The sequence below is a fragment of the Anomaloglossus baeobatrachus genome, chromosome 3 (genome assembly GCF_048569485.1).
Source record: "Anomaloglossus baeobatrachus isolate aAnoBae1 chromosome 3, aAnoBae1.hap1, whole genome shotgun sequence".
Classification (NCBI taxonomy): domain Eukaryota; kingdom Metazoa; phylum Chordata; class Amphibia; order Anura; family Aromobatidae; genus Anomaloglossus; species Anomaloglossus baeobatrachus.
In genome coordinates this window covers 215,117,611-215,133,970 of record NC_134355.1, presented here as the reverse complement: position 1 = coordinate 215,133,970, position 16,360 = coordinate 215,117,611, and the positions used below count along the sequence as shown (strand labels likewise).

General features: G+C 47.4%; 1 protein-coding gene across 7 annotated transcripts in view; it reads right to left on the bottom strand.

Annotated features, from left to right (window-relative positions):
• The window catches only part of AFDN (afadin, adherens junction formation factor), a 1,370,646-nt gene that overhangs the window by 1,073,867 nt on the left and 280,419 nt on the right, over window positions 1-16,360 (bottom strand). For all 7 annotated transcript variants that reach the window (XM_075339717.1, XM_075339721.1, XM_075339720.1 and 4 more), the window contains exon 10: window positions 15,722-15,816. In XM_075339717.1, the coding sequence (XP_075195832.1) occupies window positions 15,722-15,816 (95 nt within the window). The remainder of the gene's footprint in view (window positions 1-15,721; window positions 15,817-16,360) is intronic.

Sequence of the window (16,360 nt, the reverse complement as noted above, 5' to 3'; positions counted from 1 at the left end):
CAGCTTGAAGGTGTGTGGCCAGCTTCAGCTTGAAGGTGTGTGGCCAGCTTCAGCTTGAAGGTGTGTGGCCAGCTTCAGCTTGTAGGTGTATGGTCAGCTTTAGGGTTAGTAACCTTAACCCTAACTTACATTGACAGCTGCTGGTCCAGTGTCAGTGTCTCTTATGGTAACACTTACTGGCACTCTCAAAACACTATGGCAGTGGCACTCTTCTTCTATTTGCGGCAGGGAGGGGGTAGAAGCTCGGAGTCTAGAACGTGACTCAGGAACTGTGGTTGTGACGTCACACGTGGCTGCTTCTGCGGGAGCGAGCAGGGTCGGCCGGCAGGCGGGATCCAAAAGGCGGCACTTGGGAGGTAGGAAGTGGGACCCTGTAGCGCCAGCCAAGCCCATCCCATAGCGCAGTAGCAGAAGGCAGCATTAGGGAGCCGGGACTTGGGAGCGGCAACCAAGAAAACGTCATACCGCAGTAGCGGCCAGGAGGCGGGAACAAGGTGACAACACTCAGGAGGTGGGACTCAAGAGCGGGGAGCTACATTATGCCTATTCCAGTGCCTCCAGCATTAGGTTAGGTCTCCGTGATATTCGTGACATAACCTATCATAACGTGACATAACCTCCCAAAGATCGCAGTATGGTACAGCTCACATTTATTCTGCACTCTACGCTGAGTGCTTACATCAGGGATTATGTGTAAATCTCTGAGAAACATGATTGATACAAAATTACCTATGAAATATTCACTGTAACTAGGCAGAGGGAGTCCCTATGAACTCTCGTATGGTTTGTGGTACAGTGTTATCTATATTTTTACAATAAAAAAATAGGAGAAAAAATGAAAAGCACTCACCGGGAGTTGAGCAAAGGTGGATATTTTAATCACATGTGCAGGTTAACATGCTGTAGGCAAAGCGGGGAGGGAGTGAGACGGAACAGCACGTCAGACGACGGCTAAATTTCTTCACTGCTGAAAAAGCACCTCGTAGCTGTGAATAAATTTATGCCAGTATTTCTGTTGCCACAGATTGGCTGCGAATAACCAGCGGTAAAATGCTATGTACAAGGACTGAAAACTATACATCTCTACACAGTAGTGCCCTGTCCTCCTTGACTTCATTGAATTTATCTATATTTTTACATGTGCACAAAAGTGCGGTTATCAATAATTCTGTTCACCTTTGAAAAGACTGGCACCGCTGAACAGAAGCCAAACTGAGTCAAGACTAAGGGGTACTTTGCACGCTGCGACATCGCTAGCGATCTAGTTAGCGATTTGAAATGCTAGATCGCAAGTGCGGTCTTTCGAGGTCGCACATAGGTCATTTTGCGCATGTGCAATCTCGAAAGATCGCACTTGTGATCTAGCATTTCACATCGCTAACGAGATCGCTAGCAATGTCGCAGCATGCAAAGTACCCCTAACTCTGCTGCCTCATTATAGTGAATTGATCTGTTGTTCACCTTAATCACGTATTTCGGAGAAGTAAATGGAAACCCTGATGTAAGTGATTAGCAGAGCACAGGATAAATGTGCACTGATCCAAATTGTTTTGTACCCCAAATTGCCAACAAATAGCATTCAACTAAACCCACAAAAACACAAGTCACCACTCAGGCCTGTCAATTGTTAACTTAAATATAGGGGTCTTCCATGTTACTAGTAGCACAAAAGCTCTGAAAAACACTATGGCTCCCCTTTTCAAAAAAGAAATCTAGCAAAATCTGCGCTCCCAAATGCAAGTTCCCCCCGTTCCATTCGGAGACCCACTATGTGCCTAAACCACAATTAACTTCCCAACGTCTGGTATTCGTGTAGTGAGGAGAGCCCGCTTACTTTATGGGATAAAGGTTTCCAGATGCATTAGCTGGCCATAATGTACGGGCACTACAATGTACTAGACACAACAATGGCAAATTTGCAATTTTTAAGTCTGCATCATTAATTGCTTTGGATTCCATGGGTGTTTTTTAGAGACTAAAGCGTCACTACAACCGTAGATGAATTCTCAGAGGAGTGTAATTTTTAAAATGTGGTCACTTTAGCAGGTTTCTACTGTTCTAGCACTTAGGAGATTTGCAAATGGAGTCCGAAAACTATTCTAGGAAAATCTGTGCTCCAAAAATCAAATAGTGCTTCTTCCCTCCTAAGCCATGCAGTGCGGCCACACAGTAAACTGTCACATAGGGTATTGCTCTGTTCAAGAGAAATTGTGCAACATATTATGAGGCTGCTTTTATCTATTAACCTAATGAAAATTGGAAATCTGGGGTTAACAACATTTTAGTGGTAAAAATGTAATTATTTTTTCTTCACCACACAATAGTATAACATTTTGTGCCATACCTGTAGTGTCAATATGCTCACTGTAGTCCTAGATGAATTATAGCCAATGTCATATGGCATCCGCAAACTATTCCGACTAAAGCTGAACTCCAATATAGCACTCCTTCCCTTTTAACTGTGCCTCAAAAGTAGTTGTTATCGATCACATATGGAGTATTGGAGTACTCAAGAAAAATTGCACGACAAATTTGTATGGTTCATAATCACCTGTTACCCTTTTAAAAATGAATTTGGGGTTAAAGCAATACTTTTGTGGTAATAATGCCACACAACATGAGTGGCGAACGCATTCTGACCAACTGAGGTCTGACACACAACTAAAAACACACCTAAAATACACCCCAGACAAGGGGGGAGATCACCGGAGACACAATAACAATAGGATTACTGAGAGATTACTGAGAGAGTAGATGGACACCACTTAGGCTATGTGCGCACAGTGCGTTTTTCGCAGGGCTGTGGAGTCGGAGTCGGAGTCGTGGAGTCGGAGTCGGAGCTCATTTTGGTGGAGTCGGAGTCGGAGTCGGAGTCGGTATAAAATGCACCGACTCCGACTCCTAAAATATATAATAAATTGGGGACAGGAGTGCAATGCAGAATGTGCTGAATATTTTACTAAATAATAACATTTAGTATAATGCTTATATTTAAGTGAAAAATTTATTGTAGTACAATGTGAACATCAGACATTTAATTGTTTTTATGATACAATAATCAAGATATTTGGATAGAACATAAAATATTTATTGGAATACAACTTTAGAACACAAAAAACTAATAAATTGTAAATATGTAATATATATATATATATATACTAGAAGGTGGCCCGATTCTACGCATCGGGTATTCTAGAATTTACGTATTGTGTAGTTCATGTATGATTTTTGTTATATATATGTGCAGTATGTGCGTATATTTGTGTGTGCAGCGTTGTCTGTGTGTGGGTGTCTGTGTAGGGCAGTTGTTTGTGGTTTCCAGTGTGTGTGTGTGGTGTGTTGTGCAGTGCGCGCGCGCGCGTGTGTGTGTGTGTTGGGGGGAGGTGTGCACTCTCCATCGTGCTCCATCCCCTATGCTGCGCACCCCCCATCGTGCTACATCTCCCATCCTGCGCACTCCCAAACGTGCTCCATCCGCCATGCTGCGCACTCCCAAACGTGCTCCATCCGCCATGCTGCGCACTCCCCATCGTGCTCCATTCCCCATGCTGCGCACTCTCCATCGTGCTCCATCCGCCACGCTGCGCACTCCCCATCGTGCTCCATCTCCCATGCTGCGCACTCCTAAACGTGCTCCATCCGCCATGCTGCGCACTCCCAAATGTGCTCCATCCACCATGCTGCGCACTCCCAAACGTGCTCCATCCGCCATACTCCACACTCCCCATCGTGCTCCATGCCCCATGCAGCGCACTCCCCATCGTGCTCTATCCCCTATGCTGCGCACCCCCCATCGTGCTCCATCATCCATGCTGCGCACTCCCAAACGTGCTCCATCCGCCATGCCGCGCACTCCCAAACGTGCTCCATCCGCCATGCTGCGCACTCCCAAACGTGCTCCATCCGCCATGCTGCGCACTCCCAAACGTGCTCCATCCGCCATGCTGGGCACTCTCCATCGTGCTCCATCCCCCATGCAGTGCACTCCCTATCGTGCTCCATCCCCTATGCTGCGCACCTCCCATCGTGCTCCATCTCCCATGCTGCGCACTCTCAAACGTGCTCCATCCGCCATGCTGCGCACTCCCAAACGTGGTCCATCCGCTATGCTGCGCACTCCCAAACATGCTCCATCCGCCATACTCCGCACTCGCCATCGTGCTGCATCCGCCATGCTGCGCACTCCCAAACGTGCTCCATCCGCCATGCTGCGCACTCCCAAACGTGCTCCATCCGCTATGCTGCGCACTCCCAAACGTACTCCATCCGCCATGCTGCGCACTCCCAAACGTGCTCCATCCGCCATGCTGCGCATTACCAAACGTGCTCCATCCGCCATGCTGCGCCAGCATCAGCCTCTCTACCCGCATCATCAGCCTCTCTGCCCGCAGCATCAGCCTCTCTCCTCCCAGCATCAGCGTCTCTGTCCCTAGCATCAGGCTCTCTCCTTCCAGCCTCCCTCAGCATCAGCCTCCCTTTCCCAGCCTTCCCAAGGATCAGCCTCTCTCCTCTCAGCCTCCTTCCTCCCAGCCTCCGCCTCCCAGCCTCCCTCAGCATCAGCCTTCCTCTCCCAGTCTCCCCCAGCATCAGCTTCCCCAAGCATCAGCCTCTACCAGCATCAGCCTCTGTTCTTCCAGCCTCCTCCAGCATCAGCTTCCCTAAGCATCAGCCTCCCTCGTCCCAGCCTCCCTCAGCATCAGCCTCTCTCCTTCCAGCCTCCCTCAGCATCAGCCTCCTCTCCCCAGCCTTCCCTAGGATCAGCCTCTCTCCTCCCAGCCTCCTTCTTCCCAGCCTTCCGATCCCAGCCTCCTTCAGCATCAGCATTTCCCTCTTCCCCATGATCAGCCTCTCTGCTCCCAGCCTCCTCCAGCACGCCCTGCTCCTCTGCCGACACTCACACACCCGATCGCATGCACTCACACACACACCCGATCGCATCCACTCACACACACACCCGATCGCATCTACTCACACACACACCCGATCGCATCCACTCACACACACACCCGATCGCATCCACTCACACACACACCCGATCGCATCAACTCACACACACCCGATCGCATCCACTCACACACACACCCGATCGCATCCACTCACACACACACCCGATCGCATCCACTCACACACACCCGATCGCATCCACTCACACACACAGACACTGACGATATCGCACTTACGCGCTCATACTCACAACATCCGGGGATATCACATGCTTCTGGCCATGTGATCCTCCGTCAGGTCCTGGAAGATCACAACAGCACATTTTCGCCGCCGAGAAGCAAGCGATATCCCAGGATGTCGTGAGTATGTGGATGCGATGTGAGGTGTGTGTGAGGTGTGTATGAGAGTGAGTGTGAGTGTGATCTGATGTGTGTGTATGTTTGTGTGTGTGCGTGTGGACCTTCCGGCGCAGCAGGACCTTGATGGGCTTGTAACCATGCGAGCATGGTTACCAACGTATCCACACCACTCCCACCACTGCCGTGGGAGCGGGGGCCGGGGGAGGGGGAGGGAGTACAGTACTCACCTCCGTGACAGCGCTTGTAACCATGCGAGTATCCACACCACTTCTTTGGGAGCGGGGGCCGGGGGGGGGGGGGGGTTGGGGGGGGATAGGGAGTACCGTACTCACCTCCGTGACAGCCGTGTCAGTTAGAGAAATGCGCGGGGGGAGGGAGGGGGTGGGGCCAGAGCTAACGTGCATTGCGTGAGGGGGGCGGGGCGTGGCGTGGCTGAATTGCCAATGCCTGCAGGGTGCCGGGGCGAGAGGCCAATCTGTGGGGGGGGCGGAGCCTGGGCGAGCGGCTGGCCAATCCGTGTGGGGGCGCAGCCTGGGCGAGCGGCCAATCCGTGTGGGGGGGCGGGGCCATGGCGAGCCCAGCGGCCAATCAGCTTTGTGTCACCGTAAGGACACAATTTTGGAGCATGACAGACAGACAGACAGACAGACAGAATAAGGCAATTATATATATAGATATATATGTATACAGTGTATATACACACAAGATATATATGTAATCTACTGTATATTACATAGTGTATTACATATTTACAATTTATTACAGTTTTTTGTGTTCTAAAGTTGTATTCCAATAAATATATTTTATGTTCTATCCAAATATCTTGATTATTGTATCATAAAATTTATAAATGTCTGATGTTCACATACACATATTCATGTACTACAATAAATTTTTCACCTAACTATAAGCAATATATGTAGGAGCCGGAGTCGGAGCCGGAGTCGGAGTCGGAGCCGGAGTCGGTGCAAGAGAATTTGAGGAGTCGGAGTCGAAGGTTTGGCTTACCGACTCCACAGCCCTGGTTTTTCGCGGCGTTTTTGGCCTCAAAACTGCAGGACTTTGCTTCCCCAGCAAAGTCTATGAGTTTTCATTTTTGCTGTCCGCACACATCTGGTTTTTTTCAGCTGCGTTTTTGTGGTGCCACAAAAACGCAGCATGTCAATTATTCCCGCGTTTTTAACTGCGCTTTTCATCCATTGAGTTCAATGGGATGTTGAAAGACGCAATGAGAAACGCAAATAGTTGCGTTTTGGTGCGTTTTGAAGACCAAAAACGCAGCTATAAACGCAGGAGGTGGGTAGTAAAGTGACATGTACAGGAAGAGGATTCCTTCTGTCAGTATATACAGAAGCGTGAATCCTCCCGGTACCGTAACTTCCACCTCCAGTCATGTGCATGTATGCTGCCGTGCGGCGCCATGTCTGGGCGGGTGGTGGAAGCGACTGCGAAAACAAAAAGTTAGCAGTAGAAAAAAAAAAAAAAAAAGTTATACTCACCTGTCTGCAGACTCCCGGTGCCATGCCCGCTCCCAGCTCCTCTCACGGTATCGCCGCTCCAGCTGTGTGCAGACGGCCGGGAAACCTCCGATGGATGCAGGACCTGGCGATGGATCACCTGATGCAGTCACCTGACGCATCAGGTGATCGTAAGTATCGCGGTGACGCGGGCGCCCGGCCGGTATCAGCGGATGCGTCAGGAGACTTCATCCCTGATTACCGGCAGCTGCTGCAGCGATCGGACAGGATCAGACTCCCGCCCCATCGCTGCAGGAGCTGCCGGTAATCAGCACATAAGTGAGTATTATTTATTTTTTTTTTGCACCGATGCATCAGCTGATTGTATAAACGGCTTTTATACAATCAGCTGATGTGTGATGGGATTCAGCCCATAGAACCTGACACATCATCTGATCGCTTTGCCTTCCAGCAAACCGATCAGATGATATTGGATCCGGATTGGACGGCGGGGGACCCTGACCCAGGATTACTGCGGAGGGGGGGGTTCTTTATTTCAATAAAGATGGAGTCACTAATTGTGTTGTGTTTTATTTCTAATAAAAATATTTTTCTGTGTGTTGTGGTTTTTTTTATCTTTACTAGAAATTCATGGTGGCCATGTCTAATATTGGCGTGACACCATGAATTTCGGGCTTAGTGCCAGCTATACAGCTAGCCCTAACCCCATTATTACCCAGCGAGCCACCCGGCTTCAGGGCAGCTGGAAGAGTTGGATACAGCGCCAAAAGATGGCGCTTCTATGAAAGCGCCATTTTCTGGGGTGGCTGCGGGACGGCAATTCACAGCGGGGGTGCCCAGAAAGCATGGGCACACTGCACTGTGGATTCCAATCCCCAGCTGCCTAGTTGTACCCGGCTGGACTCAAAAATTGGGCGAAGCTCACGTCATTTTTTTTTTAAAATTATTTCATGAAATTCATGAAATAATTTAAAAAAAGGGCTTCCCTATATTTTTGGTTCCCAGCCGGGTACAAATAGGCAGCTGGGGGTTGGGGGCAGCCCGTACCTGCCTGCTGTACCCGGCTAGCATACAAAAATATGGCGAAGCCCACGTCATTTTTTTTTGTTTGGGGGGGCAAAGAAATCCTGCATACAGTCCTGGAAGGAGGATGCTGAGCCTTGTAGTTCGACAGCTGCTGTCTGCTCTCCTGCATACACTATTGGATGGAGTATGCTGAGCCTTGTAGTTCTGCAGCTGTCTGCTCTTCTGCATACACTAGTGGAGAATGAAGAACACATTGAAGAAGGAAATGACATCAGACCTTTTTTTTTTGTTCACTGATAAAAAACGCATAAAGACGCAGTGAGCAAAAACGCAGCAAAACGCAGCAAAAAAACGCACCAAATCGCGGCAAAACACGTGCGTTTTTTGCCGCGTTTTTTTGACGCGGGTGCGTTTTTGTGCAGTTTTTGCCGCAAAAAACGCACAAAAACGCAGCGTCAAAAAAACGCAGTGTGCGCACATAGCCTTAACCTCACCTGAGCTGTCCCTACTCTCCTAGCCAGTCCCTATACAGTTTCCGCAACTGTCGCCGAGCAGCACTCAGAGTCCCTGAGAAACTCTATAGGGGCCCTGACTAGTAAGAAAGCGGGTGAGGTTCACTAGACCCACCGCTGCAGTAAAGAGACAAGAGGGTAGGAGAAGAAAGAATCAAAATGGAGAGGATACGACTTCTGGAAGATCCACAGCAGCATCCTTCCACCAAGGCGGCTTTCATACAAAAGGCTTTGTATAGTCAGCAAAGCTTGCTGGGAGACATAGCTATTTAAGCACAAGGGGCTGTGTCTACAAAGCAGGTGTAGTTGACCTTAACTTCAAGAGAACTGCAAACAGAAAAACCGACATACTACTTCAGTACCAAAGGAAATTAAACATTTAAATGCACAGTCCAAAATAGATATAAGGGGCTCCAGTCATCAAGTTCCCAGTAGTCTTCAAAATAAAGGAGACGACCGTGATAGTACCAGTCTTAACGAGAGGCCTCTGGACTGTCATGGCCGGTAACCTCGTCCACCCCAAACATGAACAGGTCCCTCTGGTTACCACTAGGAGGCAACACACATTTCCAGAGCAAGGAGCTGTGGACTACTTAATGGGTTTTAAGTGTTGGGGGAAGCTCCAGCTGTATGGCCATAGGATCAAGAATGTTAGTTACCCTAAAGTGATCGACAAACCTCGAGCCCAGAGCTCCAGACACACACACACTTCCACCTGGTGTTCTTGGTGGACAACCACACGTAGACATTCTTGCAAAGATCTGCACCTGGACGTTTATTACCATACACACACCTGGTGATATAAGGAAAACTCCTGACCAAACCAACCACATTAGAGTCTATCGGTCCATTCCACACCTTTTGCTCCGGTACCACACACTTAGTGGGAACCCTCCCCAGATCCCCTCTACAGGGGCCGCACTGTGGCCTAATCTTCCTCTGAGGTCAGTGCACTACTAGTCAGACCCAGAATCTGAAAAAAGGAAGAATTCACCAAAATTGGCACCAAATCCGCTGTCCATCAGCACGTAAATCGTCTCAGTTTTTCCACCAATACCCATCTCCACTGTAATGATAAACTGGGAGGTTTAGATGGAGGAGATATACACGGCCTGGCCATTTCCCTCCACCTCATCAGGAGGACACCGCTTTTTGCCAGATGGAGTTGGCTTAGGTCTTATTGGACAGACCCCTTATCCCCACAGTAGAAGAAGGACCCAGACCCACAACAAACTAAAAGCGACTGAGCCTGAAGGGAGACTCTCCCCTCCCCCCCCCCCCAACTGCACGGGTTCATCGGCTTGCTCCAGTGAAAAATCCTTCCTGGGAAAAATGACAGGAGACAGCGTCCTAGAAGGTCTCTCCACGAAACGTTGATCCACTCTAATGGCGAGGGCCATGGCGGCCTACGTTAATTCCGGGGCAGGGTATTGCACCAGAGAGTCCTTAAGCCTAGCTGACAACCCCTGACAGAAATGTCTCCTAAGTGCTAGGTCATTCTAATGGATGTCAGTGGCCCATCTCCAGAACCCTAAGCAATGCTACTCTACTGGCTGCGCCGCCTGCTGGAGCATTCGGTGTTTAGACTCCGCGAGCATGACTCCACCAGAGTTGCCGTACATAAGAGCCAAAGCCACAAAAAACTCGTCCACCGATCGTAATGATGGCGTCAGTCGCCAGAAAGAAGGCCCATGACTGGGGATCTCCCCGCAACAGAGAGACAACAATCCCCACTCACTAGTCTTCACTCTCCGAAGAACGAGGGAAGAGCCTGATGTATAATTTACAGGCTTCCCTGAAAGTGGTAAACTTATCCCTCCCACAAGAAAACTTATCCAGGAGGGCTATATTGGGTTCTGATTGCGCCAGGTCATGCGCCAAAACCAGAAACCCAGGAATTTGGTGCAGCTGCTGCACAACCTCTGACTGCATGTCCGAATACTCCTGAGACAGGCTCTGCAACAGAAGAAGGAAAAAATACGGGCCGACTATGATGGCCAACGCGTTCCGACCAACAGACGGACATCGAAAAACACACCTAAAAACACCACGTGGGGGATGGACACTAGGGGCATAACAACAGCAGTTGGCCTTGGGACTAGATTAACCTCCCTGAGCTGTCCCTACTATCCTAGCCAGTTCCTATATAGTCTATGCTACTGTCGTCAAACAGCACCGAATCCCTGACTAGTGAGAGGCGGGTGAAGTTCATTAGTCAGCTTCACTTACATACAAAAGGCTTTGCATAGTCAGCAAACCTTGAGACCTAGCTATTTAAGCATAAGGAGGTGTGTCTACAAAGCAGGTGCAGTTGAACTTAAAGGGGTGGTTCACCCATTTTTTTTATTTTCTATATGAGTGTAACTTACCATTTTAGGTGTTTTCTTCATTGGCCTCTATTTGCAGTTCTGGCACTGAGCGGCGCTATCCTGCACACTCAGTGCCAGTCACATGAACCCCTGGTGCTGTGGCCGCTGGTATCCTCTGACGTCACGTCAAGTTCCAGGCTCTCAAACTGGACGTTACGTCAGGAGATGCTGGCGCCACACAAATTAATTGACTGGGCTGTGAGCGGTGACAACCACACATCACAGCCCAGCATCGAGGGGAGGATCCGGAGGATGGTACACCAGTGTGGAGCGGTGAAGAGGGCTAAGTGTCCGGCAGATTGGTGAGGCACAGGGCACCAGTGTGGAGTACAGGGATGGGGGGGGTTTGAGTCTTCAGATGAAACCCCCTGTCACGTACGTGATCTCACTATCCACCCGCCCGCTCTGCTCCGATGTCAGGAAAGCGGGCGTGTGATCATATACTCCCACCAGCACTACAGGACGCAGCAAGACTCTGTCAAGCTGGTGACATGCAGCACCGCATGTGTCAGAGCAGAGGATGTCACCAGCTTGCTCTGCTCTGTCACCTGTCGTGCTGCATGGGACCAAGTTACTGCACACTGTGACTTGTGCTGGATGGGACCAACTGTCTCCACTCTGTCACCTGCACAACAAGTCACAGAGTGGAGCAAGGTGGTGACATGCAGCACAGCATGTAACAGAGTACCTCTCTACCCTCTCTCTCTCTTCCCACTCTTTTTTCTCCTCTCTCTCTTTTTCTCCCTGTCTTTTTCTCTCTCTCTCTCTCTCTGTGTCAGTACAGAAATCTCTATCGTTGAGGGGTGAGAGGGAGTAATAAACATGGAGTCCCTAATGTTTGTGTATTTATTTCTAATAAAGTATTTTTTCGCTGTGTGGTGTCTTCTTTAACCCTTTATTGGAGATTCTTAATGGCAGAGTCAAACTTGGCCTGACATTAAGAATCTCGGGCTTTATACCAGCTGGGAAAACAAAGCTGGTATTAACCCCTTATTACCCAGTGTGCCACCTGGCACCAGGGCCACTGGAGAAGAGTTGGACACAGCACCAGAAGATGGCACTTCGATGAAAGCGCCATTTTTTGGGGCAGCTGTGGACTGCAATTCGCAGCGGGGGTGCCAGAAAGCTTGGGCCAACCTGGAATGTGGATTCCAATCCCCAGCTGCCTAGTTGTACCTGGCTGGACACAAAATATGGGCGAAGCCCACGTCATTGTTTTGTTTTGTTTTTTTTAATTAGTTCATGAAATTCATGAAATAAATTAAAAAAAGAGCTTTCCTATATTTTTTGTTTCCAGCCGGGAACAAATAGGCATCTGGGGGTTGGGGGCAGCCCGTACCTGCCTGCTGTACCTGGCTGGCATACAAAAAATATGGCGAAGCCCACGTCATTTTTTTTTTTTTTTATTTTCTAGTTAGGAAAAAATTTAAAAAAAAAAAAGGTCTTCCCTGGATTTTCCATTGCCAGTGAAGGTAACACCAAGCAGTGGGGGTTAGCAGCCAGTAGCTGCTTGGGTTACACTTAGCAATAGAAAATGCAGCGGGAGTCCACGCATTTTAGGTTGTGTGTTTGGGTTTTTTGTTTTTATTTTTTTTAATGAATTTTTAAAAAAAAAAAAAAAAAATTGACATGGGCTTCGCCCATCAAGCGCCAGAGCATTTTGCTGCTCACTCATCCCTACTCCTGACCACACAGCCAGCAGAACAAGTTATCAGATGACTCCAGTGTCGGCCGATTACTTGTTCTGTGTCCCCCTGTCTCTCTGCATCCATGTGGGCTGTGAGGTCAGCTGAGTTCAGTTCGGCACTGGAGTCAGCTGATCTGAACTCAGCTGATCTCCAGTCCGCACACGCTGCGGTGGATTGAGAGAGACAGGGGGACACAGAACAAGTAATCGGCAGACACTGGAGTCAGCTGATCTGAACTCAGCTGAACTCCTGACCTCACAGCCCGCACACAGTCAAATGTGATCGCCAGCAGGTAGTGACTGCTGCTAACCTGTATCCATCGCAGTGTCTGCGGGCTGTGAGATCAGGAGTCAGCTGACTCCAGTGCCGTCCAATAAATTCTGTGTCCCACTGCAAAAGGATCCGGTAAAACAACAATTGCGGTTGCATGCGCTGCACATTTAATCCACAGGATCCGGTCATATGTGGGTTGTGGTTTTTGCCTACAGGCAAAAAAACGCTGATGTGAAAGTAGCCTGCAAAATGCATGCCACACGGATGATACGGACGACACACAGAGACTAGGCAAGAGGGGAAAAAGCAATCTCATGATCATTTTTTTTCCCCCAATTATTTATTTTTTCACATGTTGTGCCGGCTAAGGCTGCTTTCATACATCAATTTTTTGCCATCAGGCACAACCCGGCGAAAAACAGATAAAGCCGGATTAGTTTGTTTCCGCATTGAATTGTATTAACGCCGGATTGTGCCTGATGCCCTTGTGAATGGACAGCGCCGCATCCGGCGTCATGTACAATGAAAGCTTATGGGCGCTGGATCCGTCGTAAAGCGTCATACAACAGAGTACAGCGACTGATTCCGTTTTCTCTACTGAGCATGCTCAGTAGCACAACGGATCCGTCCAAAAACTGAAGGAACTGATGGAAAAAACTGATGCAACTGATCCGATTTTTCGCCTGATCCATTGCATCAGTTTTTACACCGGATTGTGCCCGATGCCAAAAAAGTGATGTCTGAAAGCAGCCTAATCATAATTTCTGTACACACACACACACACACACACACACACACACACACACACTATGAACTATATGAGAACAAGCAGAAGATAGATGCTTTCTTCCCATGGTTGTGCAGAGCTGTGAGCTTTTGCTGTCTTTATTGGGATTGCTCTCAGTGTTTCCACAGGGAAGAGCCTTTGGGTGGAGAGCTGGGTGGGTGTGTTAGATACAGTCCTAAGAATTATGGGAGTTGTAGTAACTGAACCCAGGAAACCAGGAGAGAGATTAACCCCATCAGAGCTAGAGCCAGCAATGAGGTTGTGCTGCTACAGCACGATAAAAGGTAATCTTGCTGAAATAACATAATAGATGTGAGGAAAGGCACATATTAACAAGATTTATGAGGAAAAAAATTGTTTTGGTAACTGAACAACTTTAACTGCAGGAGAGCTGCAAACAAAAAACTGACATTAAACTAATTCAGTACAAATGGAAATTAAACATTTAAAATTGGTTATCCGGGTTATTTTGCTTTTTTATTTTTTTTCCATTTCACTAATGGGCTACATAGGGGCAGGTAAGTAGATAGCAACTACCTACCTGCGCTGCTTTCAGCCTCTCTCCCCCGGCTCAGAACGATCATCTCACTGCTCCTGCTGGGATTTTGCTGCTTCATGTGATGTCACGTAGACAAGGGCAGGCGGGCATCACAGCCGATGTCATGTTGCTGCCCTGATAGGAGGGTACAGTGCGTGGAGTCCCTGTCCATCTTTCCCCGCACCCTCCAACACAGTGCACCATGATAGGACACAGCTGTGCCTTATGCTGGCCACAATTAGAGGCCACTGTAAAATGACGTTTTATCACACAGCACAATGACAGAGTGTCACAAGATTTGAAGGAGCGAGCAATTGGCATGCTGACTGCAGGAATGTCCAACAGAGCAGTTGCCCGTGAACTGAATGTTTATTTTTCATAAGCAGTCTCCAAAAGTGTTTCAGAGAATTGGCAGTACATCCAACCAGCCTCCCAACTGCAGACCACATGTAACCCCACCAGCCTAGGACCTCCAAATCCAGCATCTTCACCTCCAAGATCATCTGAGAAAAGCCACCCGGACAGCAACAATCAGTTTGCATAACCAAAGAATGTCTGCACAAACTGTCAGAAACCATCTCAGGGAAGCTCATCGGCTGTTCGTCAGGGTCTCCATTTGAATGTTGTTCATAGTAGTAACCGACTTAAGTGGGCAAATTCTAACATTCGATGGAATCTGGCAGGTTGTAGAGGTGTTCTCTGCATGGATGAATCCCGGTTTTCACTGTACAGAGCAGATGGCAGACTGCGCAATTGGCATCGTGCAGATGAGCAGTTTGCGGACGTCAATGTTGTTAATCGAATGGCCCATGGTAGTGGTGGGTTTATGGTATGGGCAAGTATATGTTATGGATGACAATCATTTGCACTATATTGATTTGTATTGATGCCCTATTGAATGCACAGAGATACCGTGATGAGATCTTGAGGTGTATTGTTGTAACATTTATCTTCGACCACCACCTCATGTTGCAGCATGAGAATGTATGGCCCCATGTTGCAAGGATCTGTACACAATTCCTGGAAGCTGAAAACATCACAGTTCTTGCATGGCCAGCATAATCAGTGGACATGCCACCAAAAGTGCATGTTTGGGATGCTCTGTATCAGCATATACGACAGCATGTTCAAGTTTCTAATATCTAGCAACTTTGCACATCCATTGTAGAGGAGTAGATCAACATTCTACCAACCACAATCAAAAACCTGACCAACTGTTTGTGAAGGACATGTGTTGCTAGGCGTGAGGCAAATGGTGATCACTGCAGATAATGACTGGTTTTCTGACCCCAATAGATCCAATACTTTAAAGCTGCACATTATAGAATTGTCTTTTTTTTGTGGCCAGCCTAAGACAGCGCTGTGTAATCAGCATCTTTTCATGCCATTCCTGTGAGGTAGATGGATTATCTCACTAACACATATTTAGACAAATTTGTGACCAATATTTAAGAGAAAAAGGCCTTGTATGTACATTGAACGTATTACATCTCTGAGTTCAGCTCATGAAAAATGAGAGCAAAAACTAAATGTTGCTTTTACATTTTTGTTCAGTTTACTATTGAGTGCCAATAGTGCTGGTAGTAATTAAAACAGTGTATAGTATGTAGTAGTACCCAGTATTCTACTATATGGTTGAGAGTGCACTAAAACACAAAATTAATGAAGATGAAATTCAGATCAGAAAATTATGATAATATATTTCAATTATGTTGCATATTATATTATATTTTATATAAAATAATACCTGTATTGAATTTTCTTCCAGTTTCTCAGTTCCAACCTCGGTGATGCTCAACTTAAGTCGATAAAGTTTTGGCTTATCTCTCGAGTCTGATCCATCTCAATTTTCAAATATGACAAAAAATTGAAAGCAAAGCAGTTAATTACAGATTACGTGATATTTTGCAATTAATAAAAATTCACACAAAAATTCTATAAGTACACACACATACAATACACATACATACAGGATATATATACATATAAACACACACTTACTGTATATACACACATATACACAGACCAAAAGTTTGGACACAACTTCTCATTCAAAGAGTTTTCTTTATTTTCATGACTCTAAAAATTGTAGATTCACATTGAAGACATCAAAACTATGAGTGAAAACATGTGGAATGAAATACTTAAAAAAGTGTGAAACAACTGAAAATATGTCTTATATTCTAGGTTCTTCAAAGTAGCCACCTTTTGCTTTGATTACTGCTTTGCACACTCTTGGCATTCTCTTGATGAGCTTCAAGAGGTAGTCACCGGAAATGGTCTTCCAACAGTCTTGGAGTTCCCAGAAATGCTTAGCACTTGTTGGCCCTTTTGCCTTCACTCTGCGGTCCAGCTCACCCCAAACCATCTCGATTGGGTTAAGGTA